This window comes from Corvus kubaryi, unplaced genomic scaffold, assembly GCF_017639235.1.
Source record: "Corvus kubaryi isolate FWS band 111438036 unplaced genomic scaffold, C.kubaryi_AGA036_p1.0 37264, whole genome shotgun sequence".
Taxonomy (NCBI): domain Eukaryota; kingdom Metazoa; phylum Chordata; class Aves; order Passeriformes; family Corvidae; genus Corvus; species Corvus kubaryi.
Genome location: NW_024581079.1, coordinates 3115676 through 3140511, shown reverse-complemented (window position 1 = coordinate 3140511; position 24836 = coordinate 3115676). Strand labels below are relative to the sequence as shown.

The following is a 24836-nucleotide window of genomic DNA, read 5'->3' as shown; positions in this document are numbered from 1 at the left end:
GGAAGAGCAAGCTTGAAGATGATCCATTTGTTTAATTAGCAGCCGTAATCCTACAGTTTTATCAATTTCTAATACCTGTAATAAGCTGCTTCATTCAGGGAGTAGCCAAAAAATTGGAACTAATGTGATCCAAATTAACATCTGCAGCGGGGGAACTGCTGAGTTACTTCCCTGTGTTGGTGTGTGTGTGCTCTGTCTTCCCCAGCTTCTCTCTTTGCAGATAACTGAAAAGTCTGTTCCAGAGCTGTTCTCCTGGTGTTGGAGCCTTGGCTGTGCTGAAGAATGTCCATTTTTTATGAGGGGGAGGAGAAGGAGCTGTGTTTATCCTGGAGGGAGATGTCACAGCAAGTGCAGACTTCTGAGATGCTGTTATCTGGGGCTGCAGGGTTTCTCAGGCATTCTCTGCCTTTGCAGTGTCAAACCTCCCTTGGACTAATCACCTGGCCCTGGCAGCTTTATAATTAATGAAGCTGGAGAGGGGGTTTGTGTCTTTGAACTTATGCCTTCAATAGCACTAGAGAATTTCTTGCACATTTGCAGGGCAATGTTTGTTTTCTGTTTGAGACAGAAGTGTGGAACTTTATTTGCATCACTTCCTGTTGTCCATCTGCAGAGGGGGAGCTGTGCAGGCTCCATCTGTCTTTAGTATGTTACAGATGTTCTGCTGTGGGTGTGACAGTGCTTGGGGTCACTTTGAGGGGTTAAAGACTCTGGGACTCTGTAGATGTGTGGAATTGCAGCTGCCTGGGTTTTGCAGAGTTGGGTTGCAGGAACAGGGAATACTCCCCGAGGTCGTGCTGGGTAGGGGGCAATAGTACATAAACTGTCCTCTCTACTCTCTTGGGGTAAGTTTTTGTTCCCCCTGCCATCTTGAGACAGAAATAGAGAACGTGGGCTTAGAGAGAGGGCTTGTGGAAGTGAGTCATTGAGACAAGGAGCAGGGACCGCGTTCATAGCGGTGTCACCTGCGGAGAGGCTTTCCCAACGTGTCTGTTTGTGTACGTGTGAGTGAGCATCAAATATGTGGTGCCATGAAGGGCCTCTGTACTTCGGTATCCTTGACCCTGTTCAGTGGAAGGAGTTGTTTTCTTTAGTCACTAAACTCTCTGGGATGCTTCCTTATCCTGCCATTGTAAGAAGTGACGTATTTGACTGGATCAGCTTGACCTGTGAAATGAAAGCTACTGCAGTGTGTCCTCCTTGATCTGAAAAGTGGGATCTGAGAAAAAAGAACCCTTCTGCCAGGCACCAAAATAAACCAGGGCTGTCTGTGCTGACAGACAATACTTGCTTTAGCCTTCAAGGTCCTTAGGCAAACAAAAGATCCCCGAGTCTGCCTTGCATCTGTGCTGCTCAGTCTGTGCTGATGCCCAGGGAGCGGGTGCCTGCTGGGCTCCACGGCTTGTTAGTGTTCCTGCAGGGAGGAGCTGCTGCCACCAGATTTTGAGGGCAAAGACACTGAGCTGTTTGGGGGAGGACTTAAAACCTACTTTTATGTCGCATATGCAGCATCTTGTCTCCAAGTACAAAAAGACTCTGAAGCTTTGCTGTGCTCCCAGCTTACCCTGGAGTAAGCCCTGTTAGCTTACATGTTGTGTTTATGCTGGCAGCTCCTGTCTGCAGCAGCCTGCATCATCACAGAGAGTGCTGATCCTGGAATCTGGCTGCAGGTATTCAACCCGCTTAAGTGGGAACTTAACCCTGGGTGCTGGGGTGGAAGGAGTAATGTAGGAGTGAGCCTGCTGCAGGTGGGCAGCCCTGTGAGTGATTCCTGCCACCCAGTCACTGAGGAGGGAATGTAGGAATAACCCAGCTCTTTTGTGTGGAGAATACAGCAGCTTTGGGAAGAGAATTCATATTGGTTGGTCAATGAAACAGAGTGCAAAAACATAACAGGTTTATTTTCAATCCAAGCTCAAACAGAATACCTCTTGGGTCATGCTAACGCTCACAGGCATCTGAATCAGTTATGAAAATGTTGCTCCATCTCGGGATGTGCATTTGTGATGGGGTTCAGTAGAAGCCCCCCTTTGCCTTGTGAGTGGAGGCGTTTTCCAAGAGAACAGCACCAAATGATTTGTTACAAGATAATAATGTCACTCAGCCTGCTGTCCCACAAAACCCAGTCAGTTCATAGCTGCAGTATTGCATAGACAGGTTGGAGTAAGGAGTGATTTCTGAGAACTTTATTCTCATTTTTATGGTCATTTTGGTTATTTGGAAACACCCATATGCTTCAGATATAATTACAGCAGAAAAAGTGTCTACAATACTCTAATATAAAAAGGTAAAAATGATTTTGTTTATTGTATTTAAGAGTCAGTGTAAAAAGTATTTTTCCAGTATTATTGAAATCTGTAAGACAGTGAAGTGCACAAGGAAACTTCATGTTGTATGCTCTTCCTAACTCCTCTTTCTCCTCAGATGTATTTTGCAACTTGACTAAAGTTATACAGAAACGTGGTTTAAATATCCTGAAGTTCCTCGTGTCCAATGTTGCTGCTCAAAACCAGGGTGCACTTTCTTCATCCTGCCCCATAACTAGGTGAATTCTTGGAGTAGCCCTCGTAAGACTTTTCTTATGGTCCATAACTTGGAAACCAGCAATCCCTGCTGGCACAGAATTCCCTGCAGACAGTCAGTTGTTTTCTTGTAAGTATTTGCCTGGACAGTGTTACTGAAATAACCCGCAAGGGTTTTATCTCATGTCTTCCACTGCTGCTCCTTTTCTTAACAGGATTTTCTGCTTCCTTGACCATCTTTGAGCCCACGGCCTTGCAAAAGCCTGCAAGTGTTATCCTGCATTTGTTGAAAGAACAGATTTGGTTGAGAGAATGAGCAATCTCCAAAAGGTGCTTTGGTTTGGGGCACGCTGGGGAGGTTGGTTCATGCAGGTGAGTGAAAGAACAAGGAGTGGGTGTTACTGGGTCTCAACTTCGTATCTGAGGACGCTCGAGTAGGAGCTGTGGTTGGCGTTCTCGTGCACCATCACAAACACCTCTCTGCACCCCGAGGTGTTGAAGGTTCCCTCCCAGCAGTCCCTGTTCTGGGTGAGAGGGTGGATGTCCTCAGACTGGACCAGCACCTTGGCGACGCCGTGCATTTTGAGTTTGAACTGGACGTTGCAGTTGGCCGGCAGCACGCCCGAGAGCGGCTCCAGGATCTCGTAGTCTTGCAGCCACTTGCCGTAGCTCTTGGGGAAGGCTGGCCACTTCACCTCTGTGTTCAGGCACCTGATGAGGTAGTTGAAGACATAGTCGTAATTTCCAGGGTCCGACTTCTTCTTGGAGTAGATCTTGAGAACGAAGCTCCCTGCGTGCGGGAGGTGGACCTTCAGCTCGATCTGGTTCCCGCGGTGGGTCTGCAGCACGTGCCGCCTGCCCATGTCCTCGTCGAGGCTGCTGCCGTCGGTGTGCAGCGTGGTGGAGACGCTGATGTCCTTGCTCAGGGTGAAGGTGAGGGAGCAGCGCCCGTCGTTGGTGTGCAGGACGGGCTCGCGGTGTGACGGCTGCAGGAAGCCCTGGCGCTCCGAGAACCAGCTGGGCCCGACGGGCTGGTGCAGCTCCTTGGGGAAGCACATGGCCATGTCCACGGACTCGCACTCCACCACGTACTCCACCACGCACTTGTAGACGTCATCTGAAGCCTCGGCCTTGGAGGACTTGGCAAAGATCTCCAGCTTGTGACTCCCTGTGTTCTGTGGGTAGACATCCAGCTTCATTCCGTGTTTTTTCAAAGTCATCAAACCGTGTTTGTCTGTTCCCTTCAGCTTAAACATGAATAACATGTTGGAACGGCAGTCCACGGATACAGAGGCTTTTCCTTTTACTAGGAAATACAAAAGAGAAGAGGCTGCATAGGAGTATCAGTACAGTTTTTGCATGTACCCCCTGTTCTGGGAAGGCTAATCTGGCCCAGTAAATTGCTGTTTCTCTAGCAGTAAAACCAAGAGCTGCAACTGGCAGGTCGTAGCTTGTCAGCTGTTTGCATAGACCAGTGTCCGTCAGAAAGAATGAGAGTGGCCTTTGTTTGGGAGATGTGCATTTATCCTCTTCTGATACACCCTGACATGGAGCTGTGGTCTGATAGAATGTGAAAGCCTGTGTGAAACATAACTGAAAGTATGGGGCAACCTGGTCTAGTAGATGGTCTAGCCCATGGCAGGGAGTTGCAATGAGATGGGCTTTAAGGTCCCTTCCAACCCAAACCATTATGGACTTCTGTAATTCTATGATCATCAAGGGCTGAATTAGAGGTGATTAGACCCAATTGCCAGCCCAGGAGCTTCAAAGTGCAGGAACTCTCCAGTATGTGGATATGAGATTAATCTACCTCCCTGTGAGCCTGTTCCCAAACAGCTTGAAGTCTTCATTAAGTCCTAAAATGTTGATGTCCTTAAGTTTTAACTCTGTTCTTAGCATTCACAGATCAGCCATCCAGTTAAATTCCTGCAGCTCTTGGAAAATCCAAGGAAAGGGGGTCTTAAACGTGGGCCTTGTCATTCAGTCATGGCACCTGAGTGGCTTTATGTTAAAGGAGCTGCTGCACTCACTCAGGTTGCTCAGTATTGCCCAGAGAGGTGCCCAGTGGTGTGTGCGGGATGTGGGATGCAGGAGGGAAGATGCTCCGTGGCCTCTCCGTTACCTGTGTGGATGATGGGAGTCTCGGGGTGTGTGGCCAGCAGCCCCAGCGTGTAGAAGTTGCTGTTGTGCAGCATGCTGTTCTCAAACTCCTTCAGCGTCAGCGTGGGCTTAAGAAGCTGCCAGTTACTGTTATCTGGGAAGTGATTGTTAATGAACAGGGCCGGGTGAGTCAGAAAGTAAAACTCATTGTACCTGGGAGAAGGGAGAAATTAGGGAAAATGAGTAATTACAAATAGTGAATTCTTCCCCCGCACAGTGGTGGTGGTTTCAGCAGGAGGATGTTGGAGTGGTTTGAGCTGCTGATAAACTGAGATCCGTGGGTTTGAAATTCCCCAGGCAGAGAAGAAACCTGAGCTCTGGTCTTCTGTTTCCAGGGCAAATGCTGAGCTTTGGGATAAACCCTGGGTATTTGCACTATTCCCTTGCGCACCCACAGGCTCCTGGAAAAAGAGGGAGGCACTGGGTGTTGACTCCAATCGATTCACAAAAGCTGTGAATCGAGTGCCACGGACTGTTGCCTAAACTGAAGCTGTGATAAGCAAACCCAGTTGGCTTTTGGCAGTTTGTGACTTGCTGCTCAGGGCTGCTGCCTCTCTACAGGCCGTGCCCCGTGCCTTGTGCAGGCAGCCTGGGTACCTCGCTCATGGCTTTGGGTCTTGCTGTGGTACCAAATGCACCTGTTTGGTTTGCCAATCCCATCAGCTTTCCTTCTGCCTTTGTGGAGGGTTTATGTACTAAGAGAGAAGGGGTTCTTTACCTGTAGGTGAACTCGGTGAAGGAATCATCCACAGAACCACTCCCCCAGGTGCTGTCCAGTAAATGCCACCTTCCCTCAAGGTAGACAGCGTTCCAGGCATGGTCAGAGTCCCCTGTAAAGGTCTGCCCTGTCTTGTACCCGTGTCCCTTGGCATGTCCCGAGAGCTTTTTGCACTGAATCCCTGCAAGACTGGAAGGAAACGATAAGCTGCAGCAGGAGAGTCCTGTTTTAAACCTGTCAGGTACTTCTGGGGAAGGAGAAAAGGTGATGCTGCCTGAGGTGTTGGGTGGGGCTGTTTGTTTTTGTAGCCTTTGCCCAGAGACTCAGAGAGCCCTGCTGGAGGAAGGGCCTTTTCTCTCCCAGTTTTCGTGTATTCCCAGTCTTTTTGCCTGATGCGCCATCAATTCAGCACTGTTAGAGGATGACAAAGATAAAGTGTTCTTAATTGCTCTCTGTCTTGTTACTCAGTGGAATCCCTTTGCTGCTGTCCACAATTAGCCCATGTAATTATAAATTAAAAGCACAGGCTGTTCTCTCCCCGTGACTGTGGGCCTGGTGTTTGACACCAGCTAAGGTATCACAGACCTCATGGGATTGTGGATGCTGATTTAGTTTCCTGAAAGAATGAGCTTGTGCTTGCCCAGGGTAGAAATGATTAAATAGTCTCTTTCTAAAAACATGATGAATACCTGTGTGGATGTGTAAATAAGATTTAAATAAGCACTGTGTTAATAAGCTCTCTGCTGATGGATTCTAACATTGGCATCTTATTTCACCATTAATCTAAAATTGCTTCACTTGGAGCGTTGTCTTTTGTGTAGGACAGCACTGACATTTTTCTTCTTCATTGAGAAGTGTGTTAAATGGAACAACTACCTTAAGTAATAAAATGTGCAGGCTTCTAGAGAGAGATTGTCTGCATCATGTGGGTTTAGCTCAGGAGAAAAGTGATATTTATGGGGAAGATAATTAGCATGGTTGTTAAGAAGTGGAGGCTTGATAACAGATACTGGCTGGCAATCGGCAGTGCAGTGGAGTTTGTAGGGAGGGCTGCTTTATCCAGGGAGAGGATGCTGGTTTCCAGGGGAGGTGGGCACTTGAGCAAAGGAGAAGATGGAGCAGTGATAGTGGGCACTGCCTGTTCCACGAGTATCCAGAACAAACAGGCCAGGCTGGAAGGAATGCCACGGAGAAACCTGGTGCTGCAGGTGGTCTGGAAAGCCCTTGCCAGCCCACAGGCCCCTGTGAGTCAAATTCTATCGTGGAGCTGGGCAGTAAATCTGGAACAACTCCACTGACAAGACTGGTGAGAGCCTGGATTTGCATGATGTAACTGAGACTAGGAGCTGGCCTGGGAGCTTTAGGGAAGATTTGATCCTAGGAGTTTCAAGGAGCTAAGTACCAAACTCCCACTAATTTCATGGGGATTGGCATCTAATCCTTCTAGGCTTCTCTAGACATTCTTGTTAGCTGGGATATTCAGAGGGAACATTAAGGGACAAGTTCTGCTCTCACGGTGCTCTCAATTACAGTGAATGTTGGCAAAGCAGCAAGAGTTTGTGCTTGGATGTGTTCAAAGTTCCCAAAATAAAGACCAGAGCATTTAAACTGGTCTCTCTAGTAATGGACAGACAAAAATCCAAGCTAAAACATCCTGTAAAGGAGCAACTCTGTACTGCTGAAAAGGGTGCTCATGTCTCTCTTCTTGTGTCAATGACTTTATGTAGATAAATTAAGCAGGCAGAGAGAAGATTGGGAAGATCTCCAGAACTGGTTGAGGTGGCAGTGTGAGGTTGAAGATGACCTAGATATAAAATGGACTGGAAGAACTGAATTAAGAAACAGTTGGCAACATTTGCTTGGTGCAGCAAGGAGATTAAACACGAAGTTGCTTTTCTGCCTCAAAACCAGTTGGAAATAGTCTGGCTCTTACTACAGGTGTCACTGGAATTCAATGGCATCTTCTTCCCTTTGATTTTAGGTTGACTTTGATCATTTCATCTAAAAAAGGAGCAAATCTGGCTTCTCCAGAAGGAAACAGAATGGTTTATGCTTGTGGTAGGTAGGTGTACGCCTCTGCGCCTGAAAAGAGGAAAGCTGCTGCCTGCAGGAAACGGGAGAAGCAAGAGGATGTGAAATCTGGAATACATACAGATGGGTTATGAAGAAGGCACAGCTAGCTGAGTGGTCAGATCCCCTTTGGGCAGTGAGGCCAGCTTTGCTCCCAAAGCTGCTGAAACCTCTCCTGGGAAAACAATTGTTGTGCCTTCATCACTAACCCTGGTGAGCGAGTGTCTCCCTAATTCCAGGCTGTGAGGTTTGCCCTAAATTGGATTCATGGATTTGCACTGCTTCACTCAGCCATGCTGCCTCCTAGAGTCTGCTTGCCAGCTGGGAAGCCAGTACTTGATAAGTGCTGCTGAAATATTGGTCAGGAGCCTGTGTTTGCATTCATTGCTATCACACCTGATGTTTGGAAAGTGATGCCTTATGGCCAGCTTCCCACTGTCCCCACCTCTCCTCTCTGACAGGAATCTCAGCTAATGGGAAGAAGTCTGGCTGCCAAAGCTGTGGTCAGAGGTGACACTGTTGTGTCTGCAGCAGGAATTGTTCCCTCTGGCACTGGGACAAGTAGGACTCAATCAATGTCAGCCGTTGCCTTCGGGAGGACCTTTGGGGGGGACTCCTGGTGACTGGCAAATTGGGTTGTTTGTTCAAGTTCCCTCATAGGAGCTAGGGAAAAAAAGGCATGTTAAAACACCTTTCCCCCCCAAAAACTTGGCTCTGAGAAGCCTTTCAGTAAGATGAGTGCTCTTTGCCTCCTGCCTTTCTGCTTAGACTCAGCGTAAGAGCAGAACAGAGCACGGGAAGAAGGGATGAGGAGATCTCTGTGCAAGAAAGAGGTGTTGTCTTCAAGTACAGTTTTTCAGGACAGGAGCTAAACATTTTGCTAATATTTGACAATATAATAGTCTGGATGACTGGGAAGTTTCCTGAATCACATGGTGACTAATCAGCCTGGAACTGAGGAATTGCGGGTAAATCAACAGAGCCTTTAAATAGTCAGAGATATCCTTGGAAAGATTAATGCTTTTAATGAACTAAGCATATGCTTTTTAATGAATAGATGCAAATTCCCCCCTTCTAACTGCTAATAACTGTTCCATAGGATGCAGCTATAAATGCATACTTCACCATCCTGTTTCTTTACTCTTTAGAAAACAAGATCCAATATCATAGAATGGTTTGGGTTGGAATGGACCAAACTATATTGTGGGATATGTTGTTGGCTGCAAGCATTTACCACTTCAGCATCTGGCACAGTATGCTGGGGGGTTTTTTTTCTCTCCTTTTCCCTGTAGATTTTGTCTGTTCTATGGTGAAAACCTTCTCAAATCCTTTTGGAAAGCCAATTATTACTTGCACATGCTATTAATAACTGGTCTGTGATTTTTCCAAGGGAATGGAAACTGCTCCCTGGGGGGGCCACCTTGCAAGCCCACCCTGTTAGGATGACTTCCTAAAGTCCCTTCCAATCTCCCGTCCCTGAGTTGTGAGGTCCAGTTTTCTCCTTTTGGGCAACCCTTCTGCCTAAGGCTGATCCCCAAACTCTCCAAGCACCTTCATTGCTTTCCTCGCTGTGGGTTTTGGGGGTTGCCTTGTGCAACAGCCATCTCCTTTCCTTACTGGGTTGGAGAAACATGAGGGAGAAGGGATTGGGGCTGCTCCCTGTATCCCTACCAAGGAAGGGGCTGCCTCTTCTTAGAAATGGCTTTGTGACTGTAAAGCCCTGCTCTGTGGAGGAGTTTAGGTGACTAATCCCCAGTGAAGTCCACAAGATTTTGTTGGCAGAAGAAAGGATTAGAGTCATTAAATGGCAACGTGGCTACGAAATGGGAATTGCAGTATTGGCCTCAACAGTGCTGCACCCTGAGCTTGGCCACAGAAAAGAGTGTGGTAAGTGCAAGGCAGTGTCCCTGGGGTGCTCCTGGAGGGGACAGGGCATCTCCAGAGGGTTTGGGGGAAAGTTCCTCCTGGGACTCTGCCTACTTCTTTTAAGGGAGCGTGTTGGAGACAGCACTCCTTGTTCAAGTCTTGCGATGCTTTTAACCTTCACATCCAGATACTCCAAGGAAAATTCTACTTCTTCTAATCAAATTAGCTCCGTGTTTTCATCTGCCATTATGTTAATGCAATGCGAAGCTCAGCAGATGGCACCAAGTAAATTATGCTGGGGAGGGGGGTGGAGGAGGGAGCAAAATTGACCTTTCTAGGACTTGCTGTTTTTCCACAGCATGGTTTGAAAGCTGAAGTTCCACGTCCTGCTTGAAGTCACATCAGTCAATGCAAAGGCAGACAGGATAGGCATGGAGATGACAAGGAATGTTAACTCTCCCCGACACTGAATGTTTCTGAACTTAATTTACCTGCACATGTGTTCAAAGAGCTCAGCGTAGCCCTCACAAATGCTCTTGCCCATCTGAAGCACATCTCTGGGCTTGCTCGACAGCTGGCTTTTGTTGTGATAGCCCACGACGTCGTATTCTGGGGGGAGGAGCACAGACAAAAGTTCATCCGAAAGCCTGAGGCAATGGGCTCGATGGGCAGCAGGAGCAGATCGCTTTTCATCTCCGTGGCGGAGCGGAACGAGCCGTGGCTGTGCTGGGGAGCTGGCCTGGACACCGCTGGGGCAGAGGGACAGCTCTGCCCCTCATCACCCTTTGCTCTAAGCTTGGGCTGGGGTTCAGCAGTTGAATCCAAGTGGGAGGAAAACTTTGATTTTTTTTGGACAAAATTAGTGTCCTCAGGAGCTGTCCTCAAGTGGAGGATCTACAGTCTCAAGAGTTCCCAGTACAAACCAGAGCACGCTGCATCTGAGGGAGTCGGATTGGTGTTACCTCAAAAGAAACTGCTGAGATTTTTGCACTCTTTGCAAGCAATTTATAGTAAAAATTCTTGAAAAGCAGCTTGATGGGAAACACCTGAAGTGGTTTGTTGCAATGAGTCCCGGAATTGTAGAATGGTTTGGGTTGGAAGGGGCCTTAAAGGTAATCTCATTCCAATCTCCTGCCAGGGGCAGGGACACCTTCCATTAGACCAGGTTGCTCCAAGCCCTGTCCAGTCTGGTCATATCAATACCCGGAAGCTCAGGAAATCTTGATTTGTTGGAACAAGTACACAACAGCAGCACAGCAGGGCTCCTTCAGACAGAGCTTGTGGAACTGGTCTGGGAAGGTTAATTCAATACCACCAACCTTGGCCCTGTCCACAACCTCTTTCTTCAAATACAGATCTATTTTTCTGACAAAGCTCTCAGGAATGCTGCATCAGCTGGTTCCCCCTCCCCTCAGTGCTGGGGCAGAGGAGGAAAAGCAGCAGCAGGCTGTGTGTGTGCTTTGATGAAATGCTGCCACTGCTTGACTTTCATCCGAGGGGCTCAGCCAGTGCCTCCTCGGCGTTGGCTCCAGGCACTGGGAAAGGCTGGCAGCTCCATCCTGGCTGTTCACTGACCACCAGCAAAGCTACAGGGCACTTTGGGGGGTGCTGGCTCCATGAGGCTTTCTATGTGTACCACAAATGACAGCTAAAAGAATTATTGCCTTTAGTGCTGATGCTGCGTGGGGATAGCAGCCCGTCACAGGCAGGAATTGAATGGGGTGGGAAAAGATGCCCAGAGAACAGTGTTGTCACTTAAAATCCATCTGAGGAAGGAGTTTATGTCATCAGTGCAATTCCAGGACAGATTCGTTGCATTTTTGCCAGCAGATTAAAATTCCCAACTCTGTTTCTTTTCCATGTGTGTAAATAGGGGTCAGTCTCACAGGAAGGAACGAGAGCCAGGGCCAAGGTGGTGTAACTCCATCGGAGGTGTGACCAGACAAGTCCATTCCACCCAAGAGCCAGAGCACAAAGCCAGGCTTCCCAACAGCAGGGGCCTGCTTGTCACCTTCAGAGCCACCCACCACCCCCAGAGCCCAGTTTTGTGGGGGTGGACAGGGAGCAAGTGATGATCCAGACTTCAGAAGCAACCTGGTCTAGTGGAAGGTGTCCCTGCCCGTGGCAGGGAGCTTGGAATGAGATGATCTTTAAGGTCCCTTCCCACTCAAACCATTCTAAGTTTGATCTCCATCCCTGGGCCGAGTCCCCACAGGCCGATACAGCCCCTCCAGCACAGTCTGATGCTGGTGCCTTTGCTCTGGGAGGGTCCCAGTGCCACACAGGTACCACCAGGAACCATCCAGCTGCCTTGCCCAGCTCCATGTCCCACACTGGCAGCTGTGTGACTGCAGTTCCTGTCTGTAGCTGCACCTTTCCAACCCTCCTGAGAGCTGCAACCACTCAGGTTCCCCTGCCCCTTCCTACTCAGTCCCAAGGCCAGAGTTACACAACAGCCTGGAGATGGCAAGAGGAGGAGGAGGCAGCACTTGTAGCCTTTCCTGTGTGGCACCTCAAAGGGGGGCTTCTTGCCACCCCAGCACCCCAATGGGGGGAAGCTGGATATGCAACATGATGGCATTTTGCATAACAGGAGCAGAAATGTTTCTTTCCCATTAAGTCTTGGGGGCAGAGGCAGAGCTGTCCTTTCCCTCACCTCCTACACTTCCTGATGGGGCACTGCTGCAGTGCAGGCCAAGTGATGGAGAGGAAAAGAGCAGGTTGGGCAGCACTGGCCTCATCTTGCATGCACTGGTATCAGCAGCTACATGGTTAGCATGGCCAGGTCAGTCCCAAACTGCTTTAGTCTTGCCCTGAAGTATGGAGAGTGCTGATTTCACTGCATGTCCTGAAGCCCAGGCTTTGACTCGCCCAGCACTGGTTATTCTCTTTCCACTGTTAACCCATTTCTGCCCACAATACCTGGGCCAGGCCTGGTTGGAGTCGGGCCAGGCCTGGTTGGAGTCAGTCCATGCTCCTTAACATTCAGGGGATGTCTCTGTCCCTGACAGCTCTGTTGGGATCTCCTCACCAGAGCTTTTACACCATCATGTACACACAAACCTTGTGGGGCCTGGCAGTGTGAGGAGAGGAACTGGGAAACACTCTGGGCGCATTTCTGGATAAAAACCTCCAGAAAGCCTTCATTCCACTCCCCACATGGAACTAACTCACAAATACAGAGTAAGCTGCCATGGGTGACAGCGGCAGCCTTATCTTCAGTTGGAGACCTCAGCCTACCTATGTGGTGGCATATCCACATCCATATGGCTCGGACCTTTTCCAGGTCGGTGCGGGCTTGTTTCAGCAGGGCTTTGACCAGTTCCTCCACGCTGTTCTTGACGTTCACCTGTGTGTGGGGAGGAAGCACTGCAATGTCATGGTGAAGAAATCCCTGTGGTAGATCTCCTGTCCTCCCCATCTCTTGTTCTTCTGAAGCCAGTGAGACCCCACCTGCCAGAGACTGCTCTGCCTCTGGCTTCCTTAGAAATAGAGCTGCAGTGCTGTAGGTCCATGTATTTTTGGTTAGAGTTCCCAGAGTGGGATCTCTTTGCTAATGTTTAAAGGGAAAAGGTTTTTCACTTATTTGGGAGATTCTGCCACTGCCCCATAGCTCAGCCTAAGCTGGTGTTGGTGCTGGGAGCCAGGTTCATGGAACATCCATGCAGGGGAGCTGGGAGGAGGACAGAGGCAAAAGCAAGACTTACTTTCAACGCGTAGGCATCCAGCTTCTCAAATTGCTGCAGATCTACTGGCATGGATTTCAAAGAGGATTTGTCCCATGGATATGCTGGGAAGAAACGAGTTGTCATTGTTTTGGGAAGGGAGGAGATGTTTTTCCTGGCAGTATGGTGGAACAAGGGGACAGAGCTCCTGCCTGGCCCATGGAGACATCCATCAGCGGGTGCTCAGGGAGCAGAGGACACGAGGGCACCCGCAGAGGTCCTTGCCAGCTGCGTGGAAAGCAGGAGCCATCCTGTCTAGTCTGCTAGGATTTGTGCAATCCTGGAGTGTGAGCTGCCCCTGCAACTTTGGCACTGCATAACAGCATGGAAAATCCTGGGATATTGTGTGGAGGGACGGGAGAACAATGCAGAAGTATCAGGGAAAATCTGTACTGTGCAAGCCTTAGAAAACACATGACTTCTTAAAAAAACCCCAGCACTAAAGAGCTGGGTTTCTCTAGGAGTTTTGCATGGTAAAGGACCACCATTCTGCAGGAATTCAGGCACATGAGGAATGGAACACTGGGAGCAGTCAGACTGAACCTGCTGTGCCTACCCTCTGCATCTTTGCAGCCTCTGAGCTCCTGGTTCTACTCGGTGTGAACAAAGGGTTAATAACTTGCCCTGATTAACCAGATAAGTGATTTTTTTTTGAACAGTCTTGCAAGGAGCTGACACTGCTGCCTCCTGTCAGTGAGCCATGGGGGATGGATGGACATATCCCCTGGACCTGAGCCCTCCCTGCTCTGCTGGCTGGAGAGAGGAGAACTGAGAGCCATCTGCCTGTCCTGTGCTGTCAGAGCTGCTCAGGACTGAGAGATTCCTCTAGCTGTCTCTGCAGAATTGTTATTTCTCTGGGCTAAAAGGATTTAAAAGAGAACCTGAAGTGAAAACACTGTTGTGTGACTCCTGAGTGCTGGGAGAGGTGAACGGACGGTGCCGTGGAGCTGCTGTTTGCCTGGCCTGCCTTGGGCAGTGTAGGGGCACAGCTGGTCACTTCTGCCTTCACTCCTGACCCTCATTAGGCAAGTGGGACACCCCTCTGCCTGCTCTGCAGGTGCTGGGAGTCGCAGGAGAGGCTCCCAGAGCATCCTGTCCCGGCTGAGGAGCCAGCAGTGCCTCTGAAACTTGTATCCACCCTCTGCTCCTGCTCCACCTCCCCAAAATGGGCTCTGGCCCCAGCTCCAGCTCGCTCTGGGGGTGGCCAGAAGATCTATTCCTGGCTTACCAAGGTGTGTTGTTAATGTGAGCCCTGCTCTTGGAAACCTCTGCCCAGGGAGGGGGTCTGGGGTATCCCTCATCCCGCGTCCCAGTGCTGCCTGCCAAAATCAGCGTGTAGGCACACGGCACCTGTTTCTTAACAGGCTGGTTTGTTTGTCTGTGTTTTCCCTGAAAAGAGCTGTTACACTGACCTAAAGGGAGAGAAAGCAGGTTTACACCTTCAAAGGTTCCCATTCTCTGCAGCTCTGAAAATGACTTTTTGCCTTTTTGGTAAGGGGATGGTCTTTTTTTTTTTTTTAAACGTGGTTATCAGGTTTTGTCTTTGCCAGGTTCTTTCTGCAGGGGCTCTGTGCAGGAGTGGGATCCACAGTGCCTGGGACAGTCCTGTGCCTTGTGCCTGTTTGCCTTCCCTGGGGACAGAGCCTTGGGAAGGGCTTGGGCACGTGTGCCATTCCCAAAGCCGCTGCCCTCTGCCGTCCCGATGAGAGGGGCTCGGGAAGCTGAACGCTCCTCCTGTGCTAGTGGCGAGTTACCGTGCAGGTCCTTCGCTCCCGGTGGCCGCGGGGCCTCAGTCCTCTGGAAACCTGCAAAGCAAGGAAGAGAGAGGTGGGGAGGAGGTTGTTGCCCGCAGAAGAAAAGACAAATAGAAATAAATTTTTGTGGGGAGCAGGACGGGGTGGAAAAAGCTGGAACTGAGGCTTTTCTTTGCCCATTCCCTTCCGTTTGGACACGGATGTCAGCGTCCTGCGGAGTGTGCTCCGCATCCGCGCCCTGCCATCCCGCAGAGCCCGCGTTCCCCAGCAGTCAGGCATCTCCTGTTCTAGCCCGAGGGTTGGGACATCAAACCCCAGCCCACCACGGCCAAACCTCCCCAGGCGCGGAAGAAGGGAGCTCTGAGCTCCAGAGCTGTTAGGTGATAACCCCAGTGGGAGCTCTGCGGCAGCTGGGGGATTGCTGAGGGACACTGGAGTGTCACCACCCGCCTTATCCCAGGGCCAGAGGAGGAGGAGACACCCACAGCCCAGGAGCAGAGGGATTTTGCTCCTCAAGCCCCAGTCATGGGCAGTGTCAGCAGCATGTGCCCTTCAGCAGCCTCCCAGGGGAGGGAGAGCCCGGAGACACGCCGTGATAGAGCAGAGCCTCACCTTTGTTGTCGTGTCCTCTCAGCCTCTGGGAACCTGCAACATGCCCGGCAGGGTTAGTGGGAGCCTGCCCGGGCTCCCCGGCTCAGGGGAAGGGAGGATGGGCTGAGCCCCTGCCGGGGTTTAAAGCTGGGGCTGTACCTTTTCCCAGGGAGAGTCTCTTGATGAGCTGGGGGCTGGTATCCTCGTGGTGAATCTCCACTGTCACCTGGGTTCCTGCAAGAAACAGCGATAAACTCCCTTAAAAAGGGGAATCTAACCAGGATGTGGAGGAGGGGGCAGGAGTGCCTGCCGAGGCAGCTCTTAGCTTCAGACAAAGCAGCAGCTCCGGTGATAGCCAAGGTTTATCACCATATTAAAGAGCTCTTGATGGAGCTACAGCAGGCAGACAATCAATGCCTTTCATTGATTTTTCTTGGAATTAAACAGAGAAAGGCTTGAAGTGATGAAAATGGTTAGACTTGTGATACTAAAATGTCTGACAAAGGCCACTGCCTGTAAGAGGCATTGTCCTGGCAAGGCCAGCTGTGGTCCAGGCATGCCCTGATGCTCCAGAAAAACCTTCCCTGGAAACCTGGGCTCTGGTCTTTAAAGTTTCAGAGAGGGAAATACCAGAAAAAGAGTGAGGGAATCTCTGATAAAAGCTACCTGAACTTTTTGACAGAGACTGCATTTTTTTGGGCAGGTATTTCAGAAGCATTTGCAGCTCCCAAGGTTCCCTGGAGGAGCTCCACATGCTCCTGGGCTTCTGTTTCGGGTCAGGCAGAGGTTACTCGGGAGACCGAAGGTCAAGATGTTAATGCACCTCGGGGCTGCCTTCCAGTGATCCCTCCTACACATTCATCAAGAGCCTCATGACATTTGGCGTTTTCCTTGAAAGGCAGCTCTTGGAACCAGCTAATTAGGTGGGAATCTGCATTTTCATCCAAGAATAAGTTTTTCTGCAGCATTTACCTTTAGAAAACTGAAGTTTCTCCCGTGATTATGCAGAGAGATTCAATGTCCTTTAAGCCCCAAAACCAGAAAGCAAGAAAAACTGTAAAGCCTGTAATAACCTAAATCTTAGAGCTTGACTCCAGTTCTAGGATGGTTGCAGGTATCAGGGTGTCAGGACAGAGCTGGCTGCTGTGTTTTGTCAGTTAATTCAAAGGTAAAATCAAGTTGTTTCTCAAAGAGAAGACTTTATGCAAATGGTTTGGTTTCCTTAAAGTTTTTATATTTTCGGGGATCCTTTCTTATTGCTCAAGATTATTTTCCTCTGCTTTTTTTGTGGGTTTTCTCCCCAACTTTCACTTTCTAAGTTTTCCCCCATAAATTAAAATTCTTTGTTTTCAAGAAACAAACTTACTGGTGATGAATGCTTTCTGCTGATGAGTTTAAAAGGCATTTAACAAATGAGAAAAGTGATTCCACACGAACTTTTCAACGTGCTGTATCATTGCTTTAAAAACTGGTGGTATGAAATGGCTGCTGGTGCTTTGATGATTTTTTAATTTAACTATTCCTGATCAAGATATCCTTCATAAAGAATCATAGAATGGTTTGGGTTGGAAGGGACCTTAAAGATCCTCTTGTTCCAACTCCCTGCCCACTAGATCAGGTTGCTCCAAGCTCAGAGAAGCACTTGCTATTGTTCTCCTTGTGTTTTGTGGCCAGACAAGTCCTTGGCCAGCAAGTGCTTTGAGGGGCAGCTGTCCCAGGGTGGGATATTTTCTCTCTTTGGGGATGTTCTGAGGTTATTTCATTGGAGAAAAAGCTTGTTGGGAGCTCAGTGAAGCCCTGCTCTGTTTTTTGGGTCACCACTTACCTTTGTCAGGGCTCGAAGTGATGGGTGGTGCCTGCTCACAGGGATCCGCGGGGCCGCGCCGGCCTGGGGGCACGAAGGGAAACATCTCAGTGCCTTGCAGAGAGCGAACCGTCAGCAAGGACGGGGTTAAATCAGCCGTGCTCAGCAGCGAGCTAAGGAACGGCTCAGGAAGCTCAACCCTGTTCTTCAGATGCAGAGATCTGGCCGGGGTGCCTGACCCCTCTGCAGAGGGACGCTCCAACCCAGCCTGCTGCTGCTCAGGGCGGGCTGCCTGCACCTTTCTCTGCTAAGCCACGGGGGGCTTAGAGTGCCAGGAAAGCAGTGGGAAGGTCTGAGTCCCTTCCCTGGGAGCTGCTCCGTAGTTCTGGGTCACCTCCTCAGATGTTCCTCCTCAGCTATTTCAGGGCAGAAGGCTGGGAATTGGCAGCGGAACGCTGAGAACTAGCAGGGGGTGTTCGGAGAGGTGGGGAGGAGAGAAGGGCAGTGCTGGCGGCTTGGAAGCAAAGTGGGAACTTCGGTGTGGTTGTCAGCAGCTCATCCTCAGCTCTCTCCCCTGGGAGACCCTGGCTGTCTTGGCCCTGGAGTCCTCGGGGCAGAGGGAGGTGTGGGCAGCACCCGACGTGCCCAGGGTGCTCACAGGTGGCAGCAGCGCAAATCCCTGCCCCGGGCAGGGAGCAAATGCCAGGGGACACCGAGCCCTCACTCCAGGCTCTGGTGGCTGTAGGCCAGGGTCATCTCTTGCTCTTTTTCAAGGCGTCCTGGGATCCCCATCCCACCTCCACCAGAAGCCAGGGAGGAACCTGGATCTCACAGCTGGTCCGAGTCCGTTGGTGCCGTGTGGCCACATGACGGGATCCTGTGGAGTGGGGCCACAGCCTCCTTGCCTCAGTGGGGCTGGGGATTATGTAAGTGTGAAAATATTGTGGCATCACCAGGGGTGTCAGAGGCCTCATCAGGACACTAACATGGCTGGTGAAAGGGGAATTCATTAACCCTTGTGGTGCCAGAGGAGCCAAAGCTCTGCCTGCTCCTCCAGCGTCTGAATTCCCCCCTCCCAGGGGTTTAAATTGTGCCTAAGGTAGAGCTGCAAGGGAAGAATTCCCATGTGCATGCTAAATACCCCTGCCATTAATTCAGGGTGGGAAATGATCAATACCAGCTTCTTACTCACTCGTAGAGGAGGCTGACTCTGCAGCTCTGGTTGCAGAACCTCTTGAGCATGACAGAGGGAGAGAATGCAGGATATTTATCTGCTTCCTGGAGTGGAGGCTTTTGTTGTCTGCTTTGTAAAAAAAGCCCCAAAGCAGTGCCTTGCATGAGATGTCATTTGCTCCCAGACTGTGAGCAGCCTCCAGCCACCACTGATTACAGAGGGACTTGGATCAGGGCTCCTGCCAGGCATCCTGCTGGGAGCAGCCATGGCTTTTGCACGCTGCTATTGCTTGACCTGTGGAAGCAAAGTTCCTCCCTGGTGTAACTAAAATCCACTGACAACCTGACAATTACCTGTGTCTTGCTCTACCTTTGCCCCTGCCTTTATCTGCTAAGCCATGGTAGGCTTAGAGTGCCAGGAAAGCAGTGGGAAGGTCTGAGTCCCTTCCCTGGGAGCTGCTCCGTAGTTCTGGGGTCACCTCCTCAGATGTTCCTCCTCAGCTATTTTAGGGCAGAAGGCTGGGAATTGGCAGCGGAACATTGAGAACTAGCAGCCATATCACTCCTGGTCAGCAATCCCACCCACCTTCTGCTCAGTCTCTGAGGGGGGAGATGAAGAAAGGAGAGGTGGAGAGATGGTTGAAAAGGTTCTTTGCATCCCCCCAGACCCTACTTTAAGCTGTGTGAGTGCTGGGGAAGTCTCTGGAAGCTCTGGCTGCAACCTGAGCAATTGGGGGCACTGAATTTCCCCTGCCATCAGCTGGCTGTGAAATGTAAGAGCTCCGTGCGCCTGTAATCTGATCGAGCAGGAGAATCCCTGCAGATGGATGTGCAGGGGCTCGGCAGTGCCACCCCTGTGCATGCTGCCCCACGGGGCACGGAGAGCACAGAGGGAGGGGATGCTTCCCAGGGCCCTCCGTGTGCTTCCTCTGGAGCCCCTGAAAGTGCTGGAAAGGGATGAGTTGTGTGATGAAGCACATTTATGCTCGAGAGGCACAGCTTGGAGCTCTGGGCTGTGTGCTGGGGTTGGTTTCTCACAGGGGAGAGGGTGACATACCGTTCAGCTCTGTGCCCCGGGGTGGCTGTGATCTGCTGTTCCCGTTGCCATCACCCTCCGAACCTGTAAGGTACAAACAGGACATTGGCAGGGCCCTCCTGGACTGAAGTGCTGGCACTGCCTGAAGGCCAAGCACCCCAAACCCTTGCATGCAACACACTCTCCCAGCTGAAGCCAGGTGTCATCAGGATCCACCTTCTGTCTCATCTGCAGCCTTGGCTGCAGTTCTTGTTGCTGAAGTACGAAATACCAAGGGGCAGGAGGTGCAGTGGTCCAGGTCTAAGCCGCTTGTTAGGATTTGCTCTTATTTGAGCAGGTGCTGGATGCCGTGCTTGGTGGAGCATGGGCACAACTTTGTGATAGCTCTGCCTGTAGTTGTTAGCCTGGGACTGGTTGTCTGAAAATTCAGCTTCTCTCCCAGGCTTTAGAGCAGGAATTCTCATTCTCCTCCTGTTACTTCTGCAGGGAAGCTCCCCTTGCAGTTGCAAGGCACAGCGGTAGCTTTTTGGAAGACCCTCTGCAGGATAGGGAGCTGGGCCAGGGACACTGTCCCAAACTGTAGCTATAAATGGCTCTGGACAGTGATCCTCGGAGACAAAGCCTGGGCACGCTGCAAACAAAACAGTTCTGCTCCTGTACTCCGGGGCAGTGGGTGCTGCTGTGGGGTGAAGCTGCCGAGCCCTCTCCCTGCTCCCCTCGCACAGCCCAGAGAGCCCGTGCGGGCAGCTCGGGCCGGGGCAGGACACACACGGCGCAAACACAGCCCTGGCAGGAGGGTCCCCGTGGGTCCCAGCCCCTGCACCCGGGGCTGCCCGCACTGCAGCTGGGCAGGGCGCAGCTCGGAGCGGGGCTGCCGCAAGGCTCTGCTGCACCAGCGGAGACACGCTGCGCTTCTACACAAAAAGTTGGCGTTTTGGAGTTCGGCAGCATGTGTGCAAAGAGGAGAAAGAGGAGGGGAAGCCAAAACCCTGCTCCAAAGCCGCTGCTTCTCTTCTCCGCGTGCAGCTGCAGCCCTGCCCTCCCTCGCCCGATGCAGGCGCGGTGTTACCTGCGCCTCGGCCGCCTTCCGTCTGCCCCTCTCGCTGCCCCTTCTCCTTGCTCGCTGCCTCCTCGGGGCGCACGATAAGCAACACATTGATGGTGACTGCACTGGGATCTGTCTTAAAGTCCATGGTACCCATCAGCGCATGGCCGGGGCGCCGGTGCTGCCGCCGAGCCGCCGCTGCGCCGAGCGGCCGCGAGTGCTGCCCAGCCTTGGCACGGCGAGCGCTCCCGCCCAGCGCAGCCCCGGCCCTGCCAGCTGCACCATCAGGGCTCTGCCAAAGCCGACCCTAATGAAGAGGTTACAAGTCACCTTTGAAAGGAAACCGCAGGAGGGATCCGTTTCCTAAAGCAGAGGAAGGAGCTGCGTTTCGGGCGGGGGGTCTGGTTTCAGAGCGTGCCCCCGGCTCCCTCCCCTCTCTCTGCCCTTTTCAGCTTTAAGCACTTGTCTACACTCAAATCCCCCAGCACCACTGTTCGCTGGGGGGGATTCGCTTCCCGGAGCTGGCACAAATCCTTAAAAGGCTTTCTCTTTGGATCCTGTCCCCCGGCAGAACTCAAAGGATGCTTAGGAGTGTAAATAATAACAAAACTGCTGCAGGAGGAGGGCAGCGATGGGGAGAAGCGGCTGGAAAGGAGACACGAACCTTCGAAGCGGGAGGATGGGTCTCTGCAGGACTGCCTGGCCTGGAAAGGGACAGCGGAGGAGGGAACTGCAGGCTGCAATCCCGACTGTCCCAAAGGATCCAAAAACCCCACCTCTCTGCCTCATCAGCCCGCGAGCCCGGCTCCCTGGGGTAGCTGGAGACGGCTGATCAAAAAGGAAAGCCCTGCAAATCCCTGGCTTTCTAGTAACTGTCCCAGCCCACAAAACGGGGGACATGAAGGGTTACAGTGCGGGTTAGACGGGCTCAGCTGGTCCCTGCAGCTCGCAGAAGGGGCTGGCAGGGACACGCGTTCTAATTTTACCACTGGCCCCTGTCCCGGCCGTGCTGCCAGCCCCCGCCTTGGCCGGGGGTCCCGGGGGAGCGACAGCACCTGTGGGCTGAAGGGCTCTCCGACAGCCTTGGGAAAGGTTGTGGGAGGCACCCGCTGGCAGAGAGGGGGTTCGGGAGCGTGGCATGGGCAGGGTGCCTTTTTGTGGGTGTTGCTGGTGCTTTTCAGGCAGGAGTGTGAGAGCACTGGGCTCTTCTGCCTGCAGGTGGGGAAATTTGTTGTCCTGGATCCACGGGCAAGGGCTGGTACTACTACCTGGTGTTAGGTTACTGTGTTTGGAGACACGGGTTTTCCCGTGGATCTCTGTATAAATCCCGTCCCCTCCCAATCTCCTGCCCCTTTTCTGTTCCTGAGCCCCTTCCAGAGCACGGACAGCTGATACGCCCCCGTGCTCGCCTCCAAATCCAGCCCTAAGCAGCTCCTCAGCACATCCAGAAATAGCGTGTGTGGCCACAGGGTACCTGCATCCATCCAGCTCTGCTGGTGCACCATGGCACAGTCCTGAGCCCCCCGTGTCCCGCTGGATGGTGCCACAGCATCCCTGCCAAGAGGGGAGCACCCGGGACGGGATGTGCCTGTAACCCCCAGTAACGCGGCAAGAGTCCCGTGCCAGGATAGATGACAATGTTGTTAGGGTCCAGGTTTTGCTCTTTGGTTCATGCATTAGAGGAATTTTTGTTACAGGGGTCCCTGTGAGGAGGACAGGGCTGTGAGGAGCTGGCTGGAGGTGGTTAAACCTGGTGAGGAGGAGGAAGAAGGAGGGCCAGATGCACGCTGAGCCATGCCGGGCTCCGCCAAGCAGACTTTCCAAGCCATCTGGGGCTTGCCCATCTCCATTTCAGGTCCACGAGATTTATGGCTGGAGTGACTTTCTAATCACAGTTTCACCATCTGCCTGTTGGCCTTTAGCACCCCCCTGTCACCTGTCACCGAGCCCCGCGGCTCCTGCCCGGTCCGGAGCACCCTTTCCTCCCTGGCCACTCGCCTGGGATGCAGCCCTTGTCCCTGCTGTCCCTTTTCCCTCACACCCCGGGTGGAACACTCTGCTCTCCTGAGCTATTCATTGGCACAGCTGAATCCTAAGCCTGGTGTCACCTGGGTCCTGCACCAAAGTCTGCTCCAACCCTCCCCACTCTGCTCCTGCCTCCCATCCACAGGGATTTCCCTGCGTGTCCCGGCCTCGCTGCTCCTCCAGGTCTGCTCTTGTCCTCGTTCCTCTCCAGCTCCAAAGAGGCGATGTGCTGGCTCGCATCTGGGGACGTTGGTAAGAGCCAGTTCCAGTGGTGCAGCCCAGGCCATGCTGCGGATCTGAGCTGAGCTCGGTGTGGACACTCTGGTGACACCAGTCGATGTTGAGCTGAGACGTTTCTTCCCCAGCAGCTCTGAGCTAGAGCCTCTGCAGCTGAGCAGGTGGAGGTTGCTGCCTCGGGAGCTGCTGGCACTGCCCTTCCTGCTGGGCTCTAACAATCACTAGAGCCTCCTTTTCTCTCTCTCAGTGGCGAGGCGGCTGCTCCCGCCCTGGGTGCCCAGGGGCTGAGCACCCCCCGCTCCCCTCCTGCGCCAGCCTCACCCGTGTCCTGCCACAAGGTGTTTCCAGCACACTGAAAGCACCTACAGGGAGCTCCTGCTTCCCTAGAAATGCCAGTCTTCAGGGAGAAGGTGGTTGGGCTTGAAAGGCTCTTTTGCATTTTCCTTTCTTCTGTTTTATGCTGTATTTCTTCCTGAAGAGGGGAAAGGGAAGATTTCTCGTGGTGATTTGCAGCGTGTGCCATGAGGAAGGCACAGGCTGTGCCTGAGGTGGGTGCTGCTGCCTCCCATGCAGCAGTGAGCCCTCCTGCTCCGTGAGTTTTCCATGGAAAAAGGTAACCTCCCCACTGGCCTGAGATAAGGACATGACCAGCAACCTGCCCGTGGGCCAGGATATTTGTGAAGCTAAAAAAATTTGCATTTTGAGGAGGCAAAGGAAGAAAGCCTTCTAATGCTGTGTTGATTTTCATGTAAAGGAAGCTCGTTGGATTTGCTGCAGGATTTCAAATGTTCACTGTGGTCCCAGGGAGAAGAATTAATGGCCAGAGAGCAAGAGCTGCTATCGGAGTGCCACGATTACAAGTATTTACCACATGGCTGGCGTTTCTCCGGGGGGGATCTGGGCGGGAGAGGGAGTGTACGAATGTAGAGCAAGAATTAGGTTATTTGAATCCCATTGGGTGGAAAGGGAAATTGCAGGCTGCGTTCCCAGGAAAAGGTTTTGACTCTTGTGCAGGTGTTTTGCTTTCACAAAGGTCTGTAAGGCTCTGGTAGAAGGTGTGTCAGGAAGATACTCCACCTCTGCTTGTGGAAGGGAGGCTGCTGAGTATCTTGGTCCTGCCAGGGCCACGGCTGAGGGTGTCCAAAGGTTTTTTCAAGGCTGTTGTAGATGCCTGCATTGGAAAAAGTGCTAGGGCTGCCCTTCTCCTTGGTGTGGTGACCTGCTCAGGCTGTCCACCCTGGGGCATGTGTTACACCCTGGTGTCCCAGGGTCTTCTCCACTGTCTGAAGAGAAAGCTTGGGCCTGTAGCCCCATTAGAGGCAACACCAAAGTCATCTAAAGCCGAACCCCTTAACATCATTTGGAGCTAACACATCCTGATGACCCCTTTGGTCGATGGCTGATGCTCATTGCTTTGAAACTTTTGCCTTTCATTCGGTGCTCCTTGTGTCACAACAGAGTGTCCCTGTTTGTGCCAGCTGTGCTGTCCACGAAGCAGCTCCAGCGTCACCTCCGAGCTGTGGAGCCTTCCTGCAGGAGCTGTTCCCTGCTGCTGCTCCTCCTCCTCTGAGCACCGTAAGCTCTGCTGTGTCCCTTTGGAGAGGGGAGACCGAGGCCAGCCATGCTCCCCGTGCAGCTGTGCCAGTGGCTCCTGTCCTGTTCTCCATGCCCTCCCTGCCCAAGCCATCCCAGCCCTAGGCTGGCCTTGTTCACCATCCAGGAGCTCGGTGCTTTCACTGCACTCTCCACCCAGACTCCCAAGATCCCTCTCCTCCTCAGGATGTCTCATTCAGAGCTCATTATCGTGTGTGTGTTTGCAGATATATTTGAAGTCTGGGGGTTGTTTTGTTTTTTCCCAGCCGTTGCTTTGCATTTGCAGACATTGAATCTCAGCTCCCGTTTCCTCTCCCAACTGCAGATGAGCTGTGGAGGGCTGGGGCACACCCGTGGTGGATAACACATTGCAGCTGCACTCTGGTGAGCTTTAATCTGCTCTCTTGGCCTCCTGTCCTTTCTCCCTCCCTGCAACAGAGCTGCCCTTATTCTCCTGCCGGCGTTTTCCAAGCCCGGGCTGCTCAGATGCCTCATTCTGCAGTTCTGCTGTGTCAGC

At 51.9% G+C, this 24836-nt stretch overlaps 1 protein-coding gene across 1 annotated transcript; it reads right to left on the bottom strand.

Moving 5' to 3' along the window:
- Positions 1-1880: 1880 nt before the first annotated feature.
- On the bottom strand, positions 1881-20693 carry KY (kyphoscoliosis peptidase). Its single transcript, XM_042024692.1, has 12 exons — positions 20489-20693; positions 19441-19503; positions 17232-17294; positions 15566-15640; positions 15428-15460; positions 14816-14866; positions 13044-13126; positions 12577-12685; positions 9828-9945; positions 5401-5589; positions 4645-4835; positions 1881-3828 (listed from the first exon to the last, which is right to left on the bottom strand). The coding sequence occupies exons 1-12, from the start codon at positions 20619-20621 to the stop codon at positions 2921-2923; spliced, it is 2016 nt and encodes a 671-aa protein (XP_041880626.1). The 5' UTR covers positions 20622-20693; the 3' UTR covers positions 1881-2920.
- Between the last annotated feature and the right edge of the window lie 4143 nt (positions 20694-24836).